Raw genomic sequence first — 16,221 nt, forward strand, 5'->3', positions numbered from 1 at the left:
GAACAACTGTCTCTGGCCGTTTCTCAATCGCAAGTAAAACTGCTGCAGAGCAACTATTTCAAGTATACTACGTCATCGAGTGGCGCCGAAGGACTGCTTAAATGCATATTAAATGCCCAGCATTCTGCGCCACTCTATAACGTAGTGTACTTGAAATAGTTGCTCTGCAGCATGTGTACTCGCGATTGAGAAACGGCCTCTGTTGCAGTTAGTCGTCTCATAACTGTAAGTGTTGGTCAGTATATCTGAAATGACTAGGTTAGCTACGTTAGCTAGCTAGCTTACAAAAGAACTGCAGTAACATCAGAAGGAGTCATGTGATCACATTGTTAAAATAAGTTAACATCTTAGTTTCCAACAACAGAGACAGTTGTCCAACTTCGTAGTCCTGAACATCACCAAGTGCTCCGTCCCAGCTGTGTGCGTCACTCTTTAGTGTCCCCTGGTCTCCCAGCTGTGTGCGTCACTCTTTAGTGTCCCCTGGTCTCCCAGCTGTGTACGTCACTTTTTAGTGTCCCCTGGTCTCCCAGCTGTGTGCGTCACTCTTTAGTAAATGGTAAATGGTAAATGGACTGTACTTATATAGCGCTTTATCCAGTCTTTTAAGACCCCTCAAAGCGCTTTACATACTACATGTCATTCACCCATTCACACCCATTCATACAGAGCAGTGTACCTTACTCTAGGACCTAACATTCACACACATTCACACACCGTTGGCCATGCCATCGGGAGCAACTCAGGGTTAAGTATCTTGCCCAAGGATACATCGACATGTTGACTGCATGGGCTGGGATCGAACCCACAACCTTCTGGTTGAAAGACGACCACACTCCCTCACAGCCACAGTCGCCCCTGTGTCTCCCAGCTGTGTGCGTCACTTTTAAGGGTCCCCTGGTCTCCCAGCAGTGTGCGTCACTGTTTAGGGTCCTCTGTTATCTTTTGAGCTTCTTGCAGCGTTTGGTTTCTGCAGCTTTTAGTAAACGCTACGCATGTTTCCTCAAGTTGGTGAATGTGTTTTCTAAATGCTGTATGTGTTGTCAAGTTTCTGAAGATGTTTCGGTGTGTGTTTTGGCACATTTCTGTTTTTATATCTGCATCGTGTCTGAAGCTGTGTGTTTCTCCCAATCTAAATGTTTTTGCGCAGTGGTAACGCGTTTGCACCTGTCGGCCACCCTAGAATCATTTACGATAAAAGAAAGAAAGAGAAACTCTTCAAGCACACAACGATGAAATTCAATCACAAAACTGGCAACCAGATGCTGTGCAAGGAAAAAGCAAACGAACATGATTTCACACCGAGACACTGCAGGTGTGTAAGGTCTGGGTGAAGGTTGTTTTGTTCTTGTCCTCAAGCCAGCGCCTCTTTCTTTTCCCTCTGGGCATTCCTGCGGATCTTCATCTCTGTCAGCTGGATGTAGCGGATGGCATTGGTGTCTGGAAACAAAGAGAGGGAAACGCTGATTTATTTCCTGCTCACACAGGAAACGGTGCATCAATATGCTCGTAAATCTTCCATTTAAACTCAGTGTGGCTGCAGGAAATCATGGTTGGAAATTTATTTTCAGCGACTACGGATAAACATGTTTTTGTTTCCAGATGAAACACCATTTTAAATGTTATCTTTTGTAGTTTTAGGCAGTCGAGGACAAAGTACTCATCTGTTTTACTTAAAGGTCACCTATCATGCAAAATCCACTTCTTCATGTCTCTTCTACATCAACATGTGTCCCCTCTTCTTCATGTCTCTTCTACATCAACATGTGTCCCCTCTTCTTCATGTCTAGTCTACATCAACATGTGTCCCCTCTTCTCCATGTCTCTTCTACCTCAACATGTGTCCCCTCTTCTTCATGTCTCTTCTACATCAACATGTGTCCCCTCTTCTCCATGTCTCTTCTACATCAACATGTGTCTCCTCTTCTTCATGTCTCTTCTACATCAACATGTGTTCCCTCTTCTTCATGTCTCTTCTACATCAACATGTGTCCCCTCTTCTCCATGTCTCTTCTACATCAACATGTGTCCCCTCTTCTTCATGTCTCTTCTACATCAACATGTGTCCCCTCTTCTTCATGTCTCCTCTACATCAACATGTGTCCACTCTTCTTCATGTCTCTTCTACATCAACATGTGTCCCCTCTTCTTCATGTCTCTTCTACATCAACATGTGTCCCCTCTTCTTCATGTCTCCTCTACATCAACATGTGTCCCCTCTTCTCCATGTCTCTTCTACATCAACATGTGTCCCCTCTTCTTCATGTCTCTTCTACATCAACATGTGTCCCCTCTTCTTCATGTGTCTTCTACATCAACATGTGTCCCCTCTTCTTCATGTCTCTTCTACATCAACATGTGTCCCTTCTTCTTCATGTCTCCTCTACATCAACATGTGTCCCCTCTTCTTCATGTCTCTTCTACATCAACATGTGTCCCCTCTTCTTAATGTCTCTTCTACATCAACATGTGTACCTTCTTCTTCATGTCTCCTCTACATCAACATGTGTCCCCTCTTCTTCATGTCTCTTCTACATCAACATGTGTCCCCTCTTCTTCATGTCTCCTCTACATCAACATGTGTCCCCTCTTCTTCATGTCTCCTCTACATCAACATGTGTCCCCTCTGTGGAAAGAGACTCTGAAAGTTTCAGGAACAAAGATTCTCTCTCTTTTTGATCCATTTCTATGAAAACCTGTCTGAAAATGAGCTGATCAGATTTTGGCCACTTTATGATGTCATAACGATGTGTTGTCTTGTGTAACCATTAGCCAATCAGCAACCAAGGTAACCCCCCTCCCCCCTATCGCCTGAATCTCCTCCTAGAGCACCATTCTGTTATTTTTAACCAAATCTCTCTCAGAGGGGCGTGGGGAGGGGCTCCTTATTTTTCATCTAAAGTAACAGACAGAGAATCAGCACTTTGGAAACTCGGCTGAAACAGAGGGGATTATGGGTAATGCTGCAATGATCTGTTTGGTGTTTGGAGCCAATCAGAGACATGTATATATCTGAGACCTGTGATATATTGATGAAAAACAGTATAATAGGGGACCTTTTAATACAAATGATTTGATTGATAAGACAGAAAACAAGAACATATCAAATATCTTTCGCTTTAAGGAAACAGGAAACAAGTGTATTAAATATTGGTTGCATAGTTATAATAATGAATGCATTGATGTATATATTACTACCACTAGGTAAAAAAAAAATACTTTGTCTTCATCCTTAAAATACAAAAGACGGTGTGTGGGAGAGAAACTCCCTCTGCAGGGAACACAGGGATTTTAGCCTCTGCCGACCATTTACATGCACTAAAACCTATAACACACTACAGGAAAGAGAAAAAGCCCCCTAATAAATTCAGTGGAGTAAAAAAGGGAAAGTGGCTGCAAAATGAATCAGACCAACATCTGTGGTCTTTGTCCTGTGAGAATAAAAGCACTGAGGCGCTCTGACCTGACGGCTCCTGCTTGTGCGACTCCTTCAGGTAGTACAGGGCCTTCTGAAACTCTCCCAGGTGGTAGTAGGCCACTCCGGAGCGGTACAGAGCTTTGAAGTTCTTCCCCTCTTTGTAAAGCACTTTCAGACAATACTCCTTCACCCGCTCGTAGTTCACCAGCTCCATCTGCAGCAGGCAGGCTGGGAGGAGGGGAGAGACGGAGGAGTAATAGGTTAGAACATACTAATACACTTGTTCTTTTGTGTGATTAAAAAACACTGCATGGATTTTAAAGTAATAGTAGTAGTAAGTTAACATGCAAAGAAATGCGTCAGACAATGGCAAATATTGCATACAATCAAACATCACATAACAAAATAGTGCAGCCTACAGTTTTTAAATGCATGGTATAAAAACCACCATATGCATAAGATGTATGTATATGGTGGTTCTTGTACTATGATGGGTTTTCTGCAGTGGCGGCCGGCCCATAGGGGCGCTAGGGGTGCCGCCCCACCTCTTCCCACATTAGAAATAAAAATAAAAAATACATTTAAAAAAATATATATATATTTTTTTAAATAGGTAAATATTATATAATTGGTATCAGTCAAATGTATAATCTACAATAAAATCTCGTTTAAAATTGTGTTACGACGATGTCTATAGTCACTGATAACTAAGTCACATGTTTCCTGCCTGGCCTTGCCCGTGTATCATTACCCTCTCTCATCTGGGCGCTAAGAGAGGAGCCCTCAACCAGTGCAGCAGCAGCCACTAGCAGCTGACTGTTGCTATCTGTAAACTATGCCTCCGAAACATAATTTCAACCAATCAGCGTCGTCAAATCTGATGATCACGTGACTGAATGTTTACGTTTGACAGGCAGCCTTTCAGTTACGATCGTTAACATCAGTGGGCCACAGCAAATGATGGTGAGAAGCTAAACTATCTATTAATTATGTCGATTACAGGGAGTGTGATTGTAACTGTGTGTGTGACTAGCTGGATGCAAACAGATAAACGCTGTCTTTTGTTTCCCATGCTTGCTCTTCAAACAGCCGGGGACAGATACTACACACACACACACACATATTATAGTTGAGTTTTGACAGCATCCATCAAACTAGATTTTTTGCCTTAATGGTCTGTTTTCTAATATTTCTGTGTTTCTGAACCATGTCTGTGTCTGCATATAATGTTCGTATTTAGTCTCCTGATTTTAAATGGGAATTAAATCATTTGAGTGTTCCCAAAGAACCGGTGTTCTGCAGTTTGTGTGGGCCTACTGTACTGCTGCAGTTTACTGTAGAAACGTCCAGGACAAGGTATTTGGAAGTTTTGGAAGATTCATAGCTAACCGCACTGAAGATTATGGAGGTATTGATCAGTCTTCTCATATCTCTAACATCACCAGAAGTCATAATTGAAGGGGTCATTTCTCCAAATGTTCCCCGTGTGGTTTATTCACCATTACAATAGCCCCACCTAAAATAATTTCCACCAGCCGCCACTGGTTTTCTGATATTTAAATGTAAAACAACGCAATATTTTACCTTGCTTACAGTATCGTAATATATTTCTTTTAAAGATTTCATGCAAAATGATGCAGGTCCCACTGCTTTGCAAGAAATGTAAACGTTTTACTCAGATTCTATGCATTAGTGTTTTATGGTTTGTGCTTCCTACTGTTACAATTACGTAATTTGAAATGCAATTTGCCATTTCAAGTGAATATCTGGTGGTAAGCAGAACTCACAAAACAAGACATTTTATGACGTTTCTTGGAACTAGGATTAACATTTGTATTATTTTCTGATCGTTTTATATGATAAAGTAATAGGCAGATGAATGGATACAGAAGATGATTGATATACATTATAGGCTTTTGAATCGTAACACTATCATATAGCCAGATCTATCGCCAATACACAGCCCTATAGTTAGAAAACGTTACTGATAACACAGCATCCAATGTTTGATTTCATTATACAGCAGAAGACATATAGAACGAGGGATTCTTTGAATAAATATTTAACCGAAGGGGGTTACCAAATACCACCAATATGAAGCAGGCAGATAGTGGGGTGAGTCTGAGAATGACTCATACTCTTCTATATGAATCATTCATGAGCCCAGGAGTCTCCCAGAATCTGTGGAGAGGCACTGTGTGTGTGTGTGTGTGTGTGTGTGTGTGTGTGTGTGTGTGTGTGTGTGTGTGTGTGTGTGTGTGTGTGTGTGTGTGTGTGTGTGTGTGTGTGTGTGTGTGTGTGTGTGTGTGTGTGTGTGTGTGTGTGTGTGTGTGTGTGTGTGTGTGTGTGTGTGTGTGTGTGTGTGTGTGTGTGTGTAAAAGGATTACGTAATCAAAAACAAAGGTAACTGAATTCCCAAATATCTGATCACCGTGATATTTCTAAAAATGGTGGATTACTAGCAGGATTACTAAAACCTACGCATTTAGTGTTTGTTGTAAAGGATCAGATGTTATCTCTTCTCTGTAAACTGTTCTGCTCTGTAGGATAATACTTTAAGTGTGAATCTATACGCCTACTGCCTGAATCTGCTTTAAGGTTTTCACTTTCTTTGGGTCATTGGTTCTTATTTAATTCTGCAAGAAAACCTCTATGTTCATAAAATAATGTGTGTGAGCTCAACTGTTAAACTGAAATGCAGCATTTTCTGTCATGTTGTTTTACATAATACATTTAGGTAAAAAACATCTTATTGATATTTATTTTCTCTTTTATTTATATATATATCTTCTTTCTCTTGTTCTGAGTTTGTATCGTCATGGTTTATAGCACTTATTGTAAGTCGCTTTGGATAAAAGCGTCTGCTGAATGCAGTGGAATGTAATGTCCGGAAACAATTCTTCCCAAAATAGGCATCCTCAATTATTTGAAAAAAATACATTTTTTCTTTTTTCTAATTAATGTATTATCAGCATTATTCTACACAATAACCAATAATCCACCATAACCTTTGCTATTGTTCTTTGTTGTATTTTATTTTTTTAATTGACTTGTTCTAGTTCATGTTCAAAATTTACATATTTTTCCTCGTAAAGAAACCATGTTATTCTTGCTTTTGCTCAAAATGTTAAGGAACATAACAGCACAATACAAATGTATATCTATTTAGAATTGTACAAAGCTTTGGAAATACTGTTTGTCATTCATGCCAATAAAGGACTGAATTGAATTGATAAAGCACATCAGGTAATATAGTGCAATGTAATGCAATACATTTTAATGGAATATAATCTAATGTAATGCGATGTAATGCGATGAAATGAAATGTGATATAATGTAATGCATTGTAATGTAATATAATATAGAACCGTGTCTCACCGGCCAGACTGTTGTAGCACTCCAGCTCCGCGTTCTCCATGGCCCCCTTCTGCTCCTCCGTCAGGGAGCTGGGCTTGCTGAGGGTGGGCAGCAGCGGGGAAAGGGTCTTGATCTCCGGGTCTCCAAGCACCCTGCACAGCCCCTTGATCTCCAGCAGAGCGCGGTGGTACTTCCCGATCGCCTCCCGGTACTTCTTATCCTTGTAGCACTGGGTTCCCTGGCTCTTGAAGTCCAGAGCCCGCCTCACCACGTCCCCCGGTTCGTTGAGGGAGGGCTGTTTGAGCATGGAGGCTCCATGGTGCCTCTGGAGCTGCTGCTGCTGCTGCTGCTGCTGGATCCGCGCATCTTTGATCCGGCTCGGAGGCTGAGCGCACTGCCTCGGGGATCCACCGTCCGTGAGTCCGGCCTTCACCACACTCATATCGTCCTCCTCGGTATTTTTCTTTATGATATCTCCCCTGTCGCCCGGCTGTAAATTAGCTGGGATTTGAAGGTTTTAAATCCACTGCATCCTCTTGGTCGTGTCGCAGCTTTACGTCTCCTCTGCGCGTAAACCCTGCGCGCTGCTGCTGCTGCTGCTGCTGCTCGGGTTCTTCCTCTCCTGCGCGCCGATTGGTGGATAAACACAAGGCCAGTGGTCCCATGGGGGTCCTCCAGCAGGAAGAGGAGGACAGCGTCTGATTGCATTATCAGTTTATTTGGAGATAACTTAATTATTTGTTTGTTTGCAAATGCACGCACTGTTTCATGTCAAACGAAAAGCATTGAGAATATTTTCTTTATAGATAATTTGTGGTCTTTAGAGACATTTTTGTCATGTATTTAGTTAGCCTTATTGACGAAAATCACGTAACAGTATATTCATTATGAAATTACATTTTTTTGGGGGGGGGGGTAAAACAACATCAAATAGTACAAGATAATGAGCACAAAATATGTAAGGGTTGAACTATACATCAATACATGATTGTAGTTTCCTATGTGAATGACACAACCCAATGTATCTATAAGGGAGATATTGTCATTAGTTCTGGGTTTTAAATAAGATCTTTCCACCATGTTGTGTTCCTTTTCTTGCATTCATATTAATTATAGCCAAATAAACCCCTGATAGAATTGAAGAATATATGAAAAATGCCTAATTAGTCTGATTTCTTGCTGTCATAAAAGCTGCTTTATTTGAAAATAAGTTAACGATGCCATTGCCAGCCTCCTTCCTCTCTCAGTCTCACGCTATTATCTGAAATCATTGGAGGAATGCAGTCATCTCCACTCGGATGAATCAGATAAAGATCATCCAGCATGTCGTCTCTCGCCCAGCAGCCAGCAGCCTCTTCCATGCATACACACACACACACACACACACACACACACACACACACACACACACACACACACACACACACACACACACACACACACACACACACACACACACACACACACACACACACACACACACACACACACACACACACACACACACACACACAAAATATATACATCAATGCATTCATTATTATAACTATGCAACCAACATTTAATTTGTTTCCTGTTTCCTTAAAGCGACAGATATTTGATATGTTCTTGTTTTCTGTGCGTCTTATCAATCAAATCATTTGTATTAAAAGGTCCCCTGTTATTCTGTTTTTCATCAATATATTATAGGTCTCAGATATATACAGAACATGTCTCTGAAGTGTTTGGCTCCAAACACCAAACAGATCATTGCAGCATTACCCATAATCCCCTCTGTTTCAGCCCTGTTTCCAAAGTGCTGATTCTCTGTCTGTTACTTTAGATGAAAATAAGGAGCCCCTCCCCACGCCCCTCTGAGAGATATTTGGTTAAAAAGAACACAATGGAGCTCTAGGAGGAGATTCAGGTGACACACACACACACACACACACACACACACACACACACACACACACACACACACACACACACACACACACACACACACACACACACACACACACACACACACAAACACAAACACACACACACACACACACACACACAAACACTAATGATAGGCTGATGTCATCAGACCGGGGTTTCTGCAGGGTAATGGTGTTATTGAAAGGGGAGCTGACAGCCAGGTGATGAATAAGCCCGTCCCTTTTTACCCCTTAGAAAAAAACAGCCTCTCATTTGTTACAATAACACTGTGTGTGTGTGTGTGTGTGTGTGTGTGTGTGTGTGTGTGTGTGTGTGTGTGTGTGTGTGTGTGTGTGTGTGTGTGTGTGTGTGTGTGTGTGTGTGTGTGTGCGTGCGTGTGCGTGTATGTGTATGTGTGTGTGAGCATGCTTAAAATGTCCTGTCACACTCTCAGGTTGGTGAAACCTCAGCTGTCTGGGTGTGTCTTTGGAATTTGGTCTCTCTGGAGCAAATGCTGCAGATCAGAAATAAGAACCATGACCCTGAAAGCTGTTGCATTGGATTGGCCAATACTCAAACTGCGTGTTGTCGCCTTTAACTGAGACCCAGATAGCCAAGAAATATGCTAATGCACAATGCTATAATATGCTTTAGGACCTCCTCGAAAACCAAATGTTACATCTCAAGAGGCTATCCTTCAATAAATGAATTCTCAAAAATAAATTTCTGAAGATTCAACAACTCTTTAATACAATTTAATGTAAGAGTTTATCAAATTCCTGTTGCTATCAAATTATGTTTATGTAGTTTGAGTTATTCTCCTAAGCTACTTTGTTTATCAAATTATAATTATGTCTTATACTTTTGTAAAAGGAAAATGCATTTTTGTATTGATTTGTTTTCTCTTGTCATCACATGCCTATTATTTGTTTTATTATTTATGCTGTTATTATGTCTAAGCACAATTTCTTCTTCTATTAAAAGGCATTTCCATTGCTTTATTTCTTCATTTTATTCCATTTTAACTAATTATAAAAAAGACGAAGACGTCATCCAACTACGATCGGATGCACACTGATGACGTCTTCTTTGTGAGGCTGTTGTTTACATCTGTCATGGCGTCGGTGGATTTCAGAGGTAAAGAAATATGCTACATTTCCAGTTTATTCTTTATTATACAGTTATTTAAAAGCAATTCCTTTTCGCTGTTGTCATATTCAATGAATTAACCATGCATGTGTTTTAGTGGAACACCTTAAAATAAAAGCTGCTGCCTTTATTTCCTGTTGTTTCACATATCTTTGTAAATGCTACATGCTATCGTTAGCAACGGTTAGCATTTCCTCCTATGCTTTTCTTATCATTTTGGCTAATGTAGCTAATGCTGGCTGGGTATGAATGGTTAATAAAGCAACGAACCGAATTGTATTAATATAAATTCCGGCAATGTTGTTGGGAGAACATTTTTCAGTATTTGTTTAACATTACGGTTTACAGAGGTGGGAAGTAACTAAGTACATTTACTCAAGTACTGTACTTAAGGACAATTTTGAGGTACTTGTACTTTACCAGAGTATTCACATTTGAGGCTACTTTATACTCTCCTCCACTACATTTCAGAAGACAATAGTGTACACTTTACTTCTTTTGACAGCTTTAAGTTACTAGTTACTTTTTATTTTATTAGGTAATACAACATATAACTCATATATGTATAGGTTAATTTATCCATGAGTATGGTATATATACAACTGGGAGACTTTTTAACAACAACGAAGGCAAACAATTGATGAATGTTTGTTTAAAGTATCAGAAATGCTTTCAGCCACTCAAATATGGAGATGTTCTACTTCAATTATCTGTTTTACTCCATAGAGAGGCGAAGCCCCACCCATCTACTTCCGACCCATGGGACCTTATTTCGGAAAAATTATATATTGAAGTCAATGGAGAGAGAAAACGTATCTTTCGATCCCGTTTGAATTGTGCCACAAATTACACATATGATGTTTGTCAATCTTAAAAAATAATTTCCATGTCAAAAAAGTCACAGTTTGTCGTAAAACTGTTGAAATATAAGACTATGAAAAATACGCAACTAGAAAGACTACAAATCCCAGATTCCCGGTCCCGCGTGCTGGCTCTTACGGAACCGACTAACTCCCCTTGTGTGTATGTACAGCTCTCAACGTGCCCAGACTTGGTGTGATTTTCACCTCTTTTAATACTTTCCGCCTCATTCTGAAAGAAAGAAGTGAAACGTGCCAACGTGACGGCCATCTAGGTGTGTGGTGCAAGATGGGAGATGTAGTTCATTGAGCGGTTTCACACAAACAAAACTGTTACTTCACAGTTTTACGAGACATTTTTATTTTTTTGACTTCCAAATTTATCTTTTAAATTTGACAAACATCATATGTGTAATTCGTGGCACAATTCAAATGGGATCGAAAGATAATCTTTCTCTCTCCATTGACTCCAATACATACTTTTCCCGAAATAAGGTCCCATGGAGGTCCCCCGGGAAGGGAGGGACTTCGCCTCTCTATATCAAAGTGAATATCTTTGGGACCAAAATGGACTTTGATAAAAATGTGATGGAAATGTAGTATTTATGGACAAAAAGTTGAATCTAGAAATGAATCTTCACACTATTGCAAGAGAAGAATCATAAATTGCATCCATTTCAAAATATTGACTAACCAACTTCAATAAAAAAGACAAAATACATTGTGTATATAATTAGTGATTTAGCCCACAGCCCTTTTGAAATAGTCCTGATAGAAACATAGCAGGACATTATAACCTGACGCAGTGATTATGATGAATAACATAAGTGCCTGATCCATCCATGCCTGAAATGATCTGTCACATGAAACCAATGTGATTGTATTAAACTGACTTAGAACATTAGTTACATTTTTCGATTGATTTGTAGACAACCTCCTTGGGATTTCCTGGGTGGACAGCGGCTGGGTGCCGATTCTTAACCCTGGAAATGTTCTGGACTACTTCTCTGAGAGGAGTAACCCCTTCTACGACCGCACCTGTAACAACGAGGTGGTGAAGATGCAGCGGCTCACTCTGGAACATCTGAAGTAAATTCATTTTAAACTGTGCAATTTGGTGCGACTTGGAAAATAGTTCCACATAATAAAACATAAATTGAAAGGTCACCTCTTATGCAAAATCCTCTTCTTCATGTCTCTTCTACATCAACATGTGTCCCCTCTTCTTCATGTCTCTTCTACATCAACATGTGTCCCCTCTTCTCCATGTCTCTTCTACATCAACATGTGTCCCCTCTTCTTCATGTCTCTTCTACATCAACATGTGTCCCCTCTTCTCCATGTCTCTTCTACATCAACATGTGTCCCCTCTTCTTCATGTCTCTTCTACATCAACATGTGTCCCCTCTTCTCCATGTCTCTTCTACATCAACATGTGTCCCCTCTGTGGAAAGAGACTCTGAAAGTTTCAGGAACAAAGATTCTCTCTCTTTTTGAACCATTTCTATAAAAACCTGTCTGAAAATGAGCTGATGAGATTTTGGCAACTTTACGATGTCATAACGATGTGTTGTCTTGTGTAACCATTAGCCAATCAGCAACCAAGGTAACCCCCCCCCCCCCCCCTTATCACCTGAATCTCCTCCTAGAGCACCATTGAGTTCTTTTTAACCAAATGTCTCTCAGAGGGGCGTGGGGAGGGGCTCCTTATTTTCATCTAAAGTAACAGACAGAGAATCAGCACTTTGGAAACAGGGCTAAAACAGAGGGGGTTATGGGTAATGCTGCAATGATCTGTTTGGTGTTTCAGCCAATTAGAGACAGGTTCTGTATATATCTGAGACCTATAACATATTGATGAAAAACAGTTTAATAGGAGACCTTTAAGAGTTACTTTGAGCTTAGTGTTTTACCAGTACAATGATTACTGAGTGTATTGTGAGATGCATGCAAATGAATTATCATGCAGAATCTAAATCCAATAAAAACACACAGATGTCATTGTTTGGTTTTAAAGGTCAGAAATATTTTTCCAGTACAGTGACCTCCTCCAAGCAAACATTTGTTTCTGTGTCATTTCAGCCAGATGGTGGGGGTGGAGTACATTCTTCTTCACGCTCAGGAGCCAATCCTTTATATCATCCGGAAACAACAGAGGCAGTCACCAACACAAGGTGAGCATCTGAACGCTACTGATATCGGTCCGGCAGAGAAAAAAGAACATCAAATCAAATCAAGTTTTATTTATATAGAACATTTTTAAAACAATTTTTGGTCGAGCCAAAGTGCTGTACATGCAGTAAAAATACTTTACAATAAATACAACAGCACAGTTTGTGCAGAATATCAGTATGAGAAGACAACCCCCTCTGTCCTTAGACCCTCACATCGTGGAAACACTTCCAGAGAAAACCCACAGTTTAAAGGGGAACATGGGAGAAAACTCAGGGAGAGCAACAGAGGAGGGATCCCTCTCCCAGGACGGACAGACGTGCAATAGATGCCGTGTGTAAATCGAAGAGATGATACATTTACAACATAGGTAGACCAAATGTTTGGAAATGCATGTGTCTATAATAAGAAGAAGAATCCACGAGGGTGTCAACAGTCCTGTGGGAGCCATCAGGGAAGCAGTATGATGAGAGTCAGGCAGGACCGCAGAGATGTGTACTGTATATTATATGTATATGTATACATGTACTGTGTATTAGATTCAGAACATGAATCTGGTTTAATTCAAAGTTGGTGCACATATACAAGGAATTGTTTTTGCTTATACTCATGGCTGTCACAAGAAATCTGTCACACACACATGAGAACCTAAGGACTGCAGATGGAAATTCGCTATTAGCTCAACTCTGGCATAAATCATCCCTTCTCTTTTCTCAAATGAATGTATTTGTTCTCGTTAAAATAAGTACATACATTTAAACAACATAGCACTGGAGCTTATTTCTTAAGATAATTCCTCTCTTTCCATCCTCCAGACATTCCCTTGGCTGACTACTACATCATAGCAGGAGTGGTGTATCAGGCCCCCGACCTGGGGACCGTTATCAGCTCCAGAGCGGTGAGGACTCTTTGAACTGAGTGCTAGAAATGTTTTTGATGATGGATTCTAATAACATTTAAATGATGTAACATGAACCCCCTCTGTCTCAGCTCTCTGCTGTCCATGGAATCCAGTCTGCTTTTGATGAGGCCATGTCGTACTGCCGCTATCATCCATCCAAGGGATATTGGTGGCACTTCAAGGATCAGGAGGAGAGAGGTTCGGTTTAGTTTATTTAATTTACAATATCCAGGGTGTCCGCGTGGTCTTAAAAAGTATTAAACTTCATTTTCCAAGGTATTCCATTTTGTAGCTTGTTTTCAATAAGTATCTAAATTGTCCAAAGCGGTTGTATTCTACAGTCTGCCTGAATGTAATCATTGCGTAGGTGTGTAGTGTGATTCTGTGTAGTTTATTTATGGCATCCCGTTGGATTTGACGTCATCTGAACAGGACAATCAATACTGTATATAGTCAATGTGAGGTGAAGTGTGTCGCCAAGGTAACCGGTTAGAACTCGAAGTGGCGATGAGGTCTTATAATGTATGGAAATGGTCTTAAAAAAGGTCTTAAAAGGTTTTACATCTGACTTCAGGATTCCTGCATATAGCCTGGTATGGAAATGTAGTGAAATGGCAGATAGGGAAGTCTTCAAGAGTCGGAGCTATGGCGCCCTGCAATCTTGAAATGTTTATAACAGGAAGTTCATGTTTATTATGTTGAATATGGGATAACTCTTTTCTACAGAGAAAAATAAACCCAAGACTAAGAAGAAGGAGGAAGCGAGCTCGCTGTTCCAGAGGCATCGTGTGGACACGCTGCTGCTGGACCTCAGGTCAAAGTTTCCACCCACGTTCTACCAGGTACACGTTACACCGACTCAAAACTACAACTACTAGTATATTTCTATTATTCATGTTAAATCTTCTTTGTCTTATCTTTTGAAATCACTTAATGTTTTCCCCTGTGATTTCAGCCTAAGCCTGGGGAGAAGCCCATTCCAGGTATGAACCTCAACATTGCTGTATATACTCAGATCACAAAGGGACATAAGTATCAGTCTGTGGACATCAGTGCGTAACATTGAATGCAGGAGCGGACTGGCCATCCGGTACTGAAGTGGGCCGGTCGGATAAGTCACTAGCACCCCCCGTCCCCCCGTCGACAATTTACTAGCGGTATTTACTTGCAGTACCGAGGTGGGCCGGTCGGATAAGTCACTAGCCTTTAATCCATATTTCATAACATTTCAAAAACAACATTTTTACCGTGCTCAAAAAACTGCAAGGCAAGTCATGCAGTGAGTTATATTCAGAGCAAGCTGATTTAATTAAAATAATATCTTCCAGATCTGATGACTGACCTTATCCAAATTGATGATTTTGCTTTTAGATTTTCTGTTTGGTCAAAAGCCCTAAGTTTGGTTTTGTTTGTGGTATATTTACACTTAACTTTGGGTCTGTGCATAACTAGGAAATGTTGTCTTTACATTAAGATATCATTTCAAAGGACATGTTTAGATTTGTATGTGAAATTAGAGCTGGAACAATCCATGAGTTTCCTCTTAGTTCATGCTTTTATTTTGCAGTTGAGGTGAAGAAGGAGCCTGAACCCCCGGCAGAGGCTGTTAAACAAGAGGAGAGAGAACCGGGCCCCAAGTCCTCGGCCCCCGCTCCACCCAGCAAGCCCCCCCCAGAGAAGAGAGCCAGACTGCAGTGAGGAGATGCTCGTATCGCTCTGGGAATATACAGAAAGGAAAGTCATACAGCACTAACTGAAACCACAGCTCAGGAGTATTTTTGTTTCCTCTCCATATGTGCAAGACCCTCTACTCATTTGATCAGTTTAGACTCAGAATGAACCGGTCTGTTCGGGGTCCGTTACGCTTACCAATGACGTCACGCATAGTAACATACATTCACTGTCGATTGTTATTTTTTTATATTCTTTGCGGAATTTGGCCGTGTAAAATGTCCTCTTGGGTTGCCGTACAGCCAACGTGTGAGGTCATTGATAAGCGTAACGGACCCAGAACAGATCTGATAGGCCGAACGCATCTGGTACCTACACCGGAACAAAAGGCAGCTTCTCTCAGCCAGAACTACGTTAACTCTGTAACATGAGTCCTGTGCATGTGATGAGTTTTGAGCTGTGCTACTAACGGGTTGAGTGCCTGATGTCAGCAGGCATTTAGCAGAATTCACTAAGGATGAGGTTTTCTTGCTGATAAGCTGACGTCAGCGTCAGTGTCGGTTTACTGACACAGGGTGATGTGTCAGAACGCATCATGTTATCTGACTCGTCACCTCTCTTTGATTTCAGACACTTTCATCAGTTTTTTGTAAGGAATACTTCTGTGTTTTTGTATTAAAATATATCACTTACTGTTTCCTGGTTTGTTGGTTGAGTATTCGTCTCTAATGTTTTTTTATAGTTTTCCATATGATTTGGACAAAATATCATTTAAAATATATTGTATTTCT

At 40.6% G+C, this 16,221-nt stretch overlaps 2 protein-coding genes across 2 annotated transcripts; one reads left to right on the forward strand and one right to left on the reverse strand.

The window, feature by feature from the left end:
- Positions 1-865: 865 nt before the first annotated feature.
- Positions 866-7,663, reverse strand: ttc9 (tetratricopeptide repeat domain 9). The gene is made up of 3 exons (XM_079693069.1): positions 6,794-7,663; positions 3,461-3,643; positions 866-1,437 (listed from the first exon to the last, which is right to left on the reverse strand). Exons 1-3 carry the CDS (start codon positions 7,212-7,214, stop codon positions 1,352-1,354), a joined length of 690 nt encoding a protein of 229 aa, XP_079549195.1. The 5' UTR covers positions 7,215-7,663; the 3' UTR covers positions 866-1,351.
- A 1,995-nt stretch (positions 7,664-9,658) lies between these two features.
- Positions 9,659-16,127, forward strand: med6 (mediator complex subunit 6). The gene is made up of 8 exons (XM_079693068.1): positions 9,659-9,814; positions 11,616-11,775; positions 12,769-12,860; positions 13,674-13,756; positions 13,849-13,957; positions 14,486-14,601; positions 14,715-14,742; positions 15,327-16,127. Exons 1-8 carry the CDS (start codon positions 9,745-9,747, stop codon positions 15,455-15,457), a joined length of 789 nt encoding a protein of 262 aa, XP_079549194.1. The 5' UTR covers positions 9,659-9,744; the 3' UTR covers positions 15,458-16,127.
- The last annotated feature ends 94 nt before the right edge of the window (positions 16,128-16,221 follow it).

Source organism: Notothenia rossii, assembly GCF_949606895.1.
Source record: "Notothenia rossii genome assembly, chromosome: 7".
In the NCBI taxonomy this organism is placed as follows: domain Eukaryota; kingdom Metazoa; phylum Chordata; class Actinopteri; order Perciformes; family Nototheniidae; genus Notothenia; species Notothenia rossii.

Excerpts from the sequence above, each read along its gene's own strand:
- ttc9 (XM_079693069.1), bottom strand. The coding sequence starts at position 7,214 with ATGAGTGTGGTGAAGGCCGGACTCACGGACGGTGGATCCCCGAGGCAG. Across the intron at positions 3,644-6,793 it reads GTGCTACAACAGTCTGGCCG|CCTGCCTGCTGCAGATGGAG; the intron begins GTGAGACACGGT and ends CCCTCCTCCCAG. Across the intron at positions 1,438-3,460 it reads GCACAAGCAGGAGCCGTCAG|ACACCAATGCCATCCGCTAC; the intron begins GTCAGAGCGCCT and ends CTTTGTTTCCAG.
- med6 (XM_079693068.1), top strand. The coding sequence starts at position 9,745 with ATGCACACTGATGACGTCTTCTTTGTGAGGCTGTTGTTTACATCTGTC. Across the intron at positions 12,861-13,673 it reads GAGGCAGTCACCAACACAAG|ACATTCCCTTGGCTGACTAC; the intron begins GTGAGCATCTGA and ends TCCATCCTCCAG. Across the intron at positions 13,958-14,485 it reads CAAGGATCAGGAGGAGAGAG|AGAAAAATAAACCCAAGACT; the intron begins GTTCGGTTTAGT and ends TCTTTTCTACAG.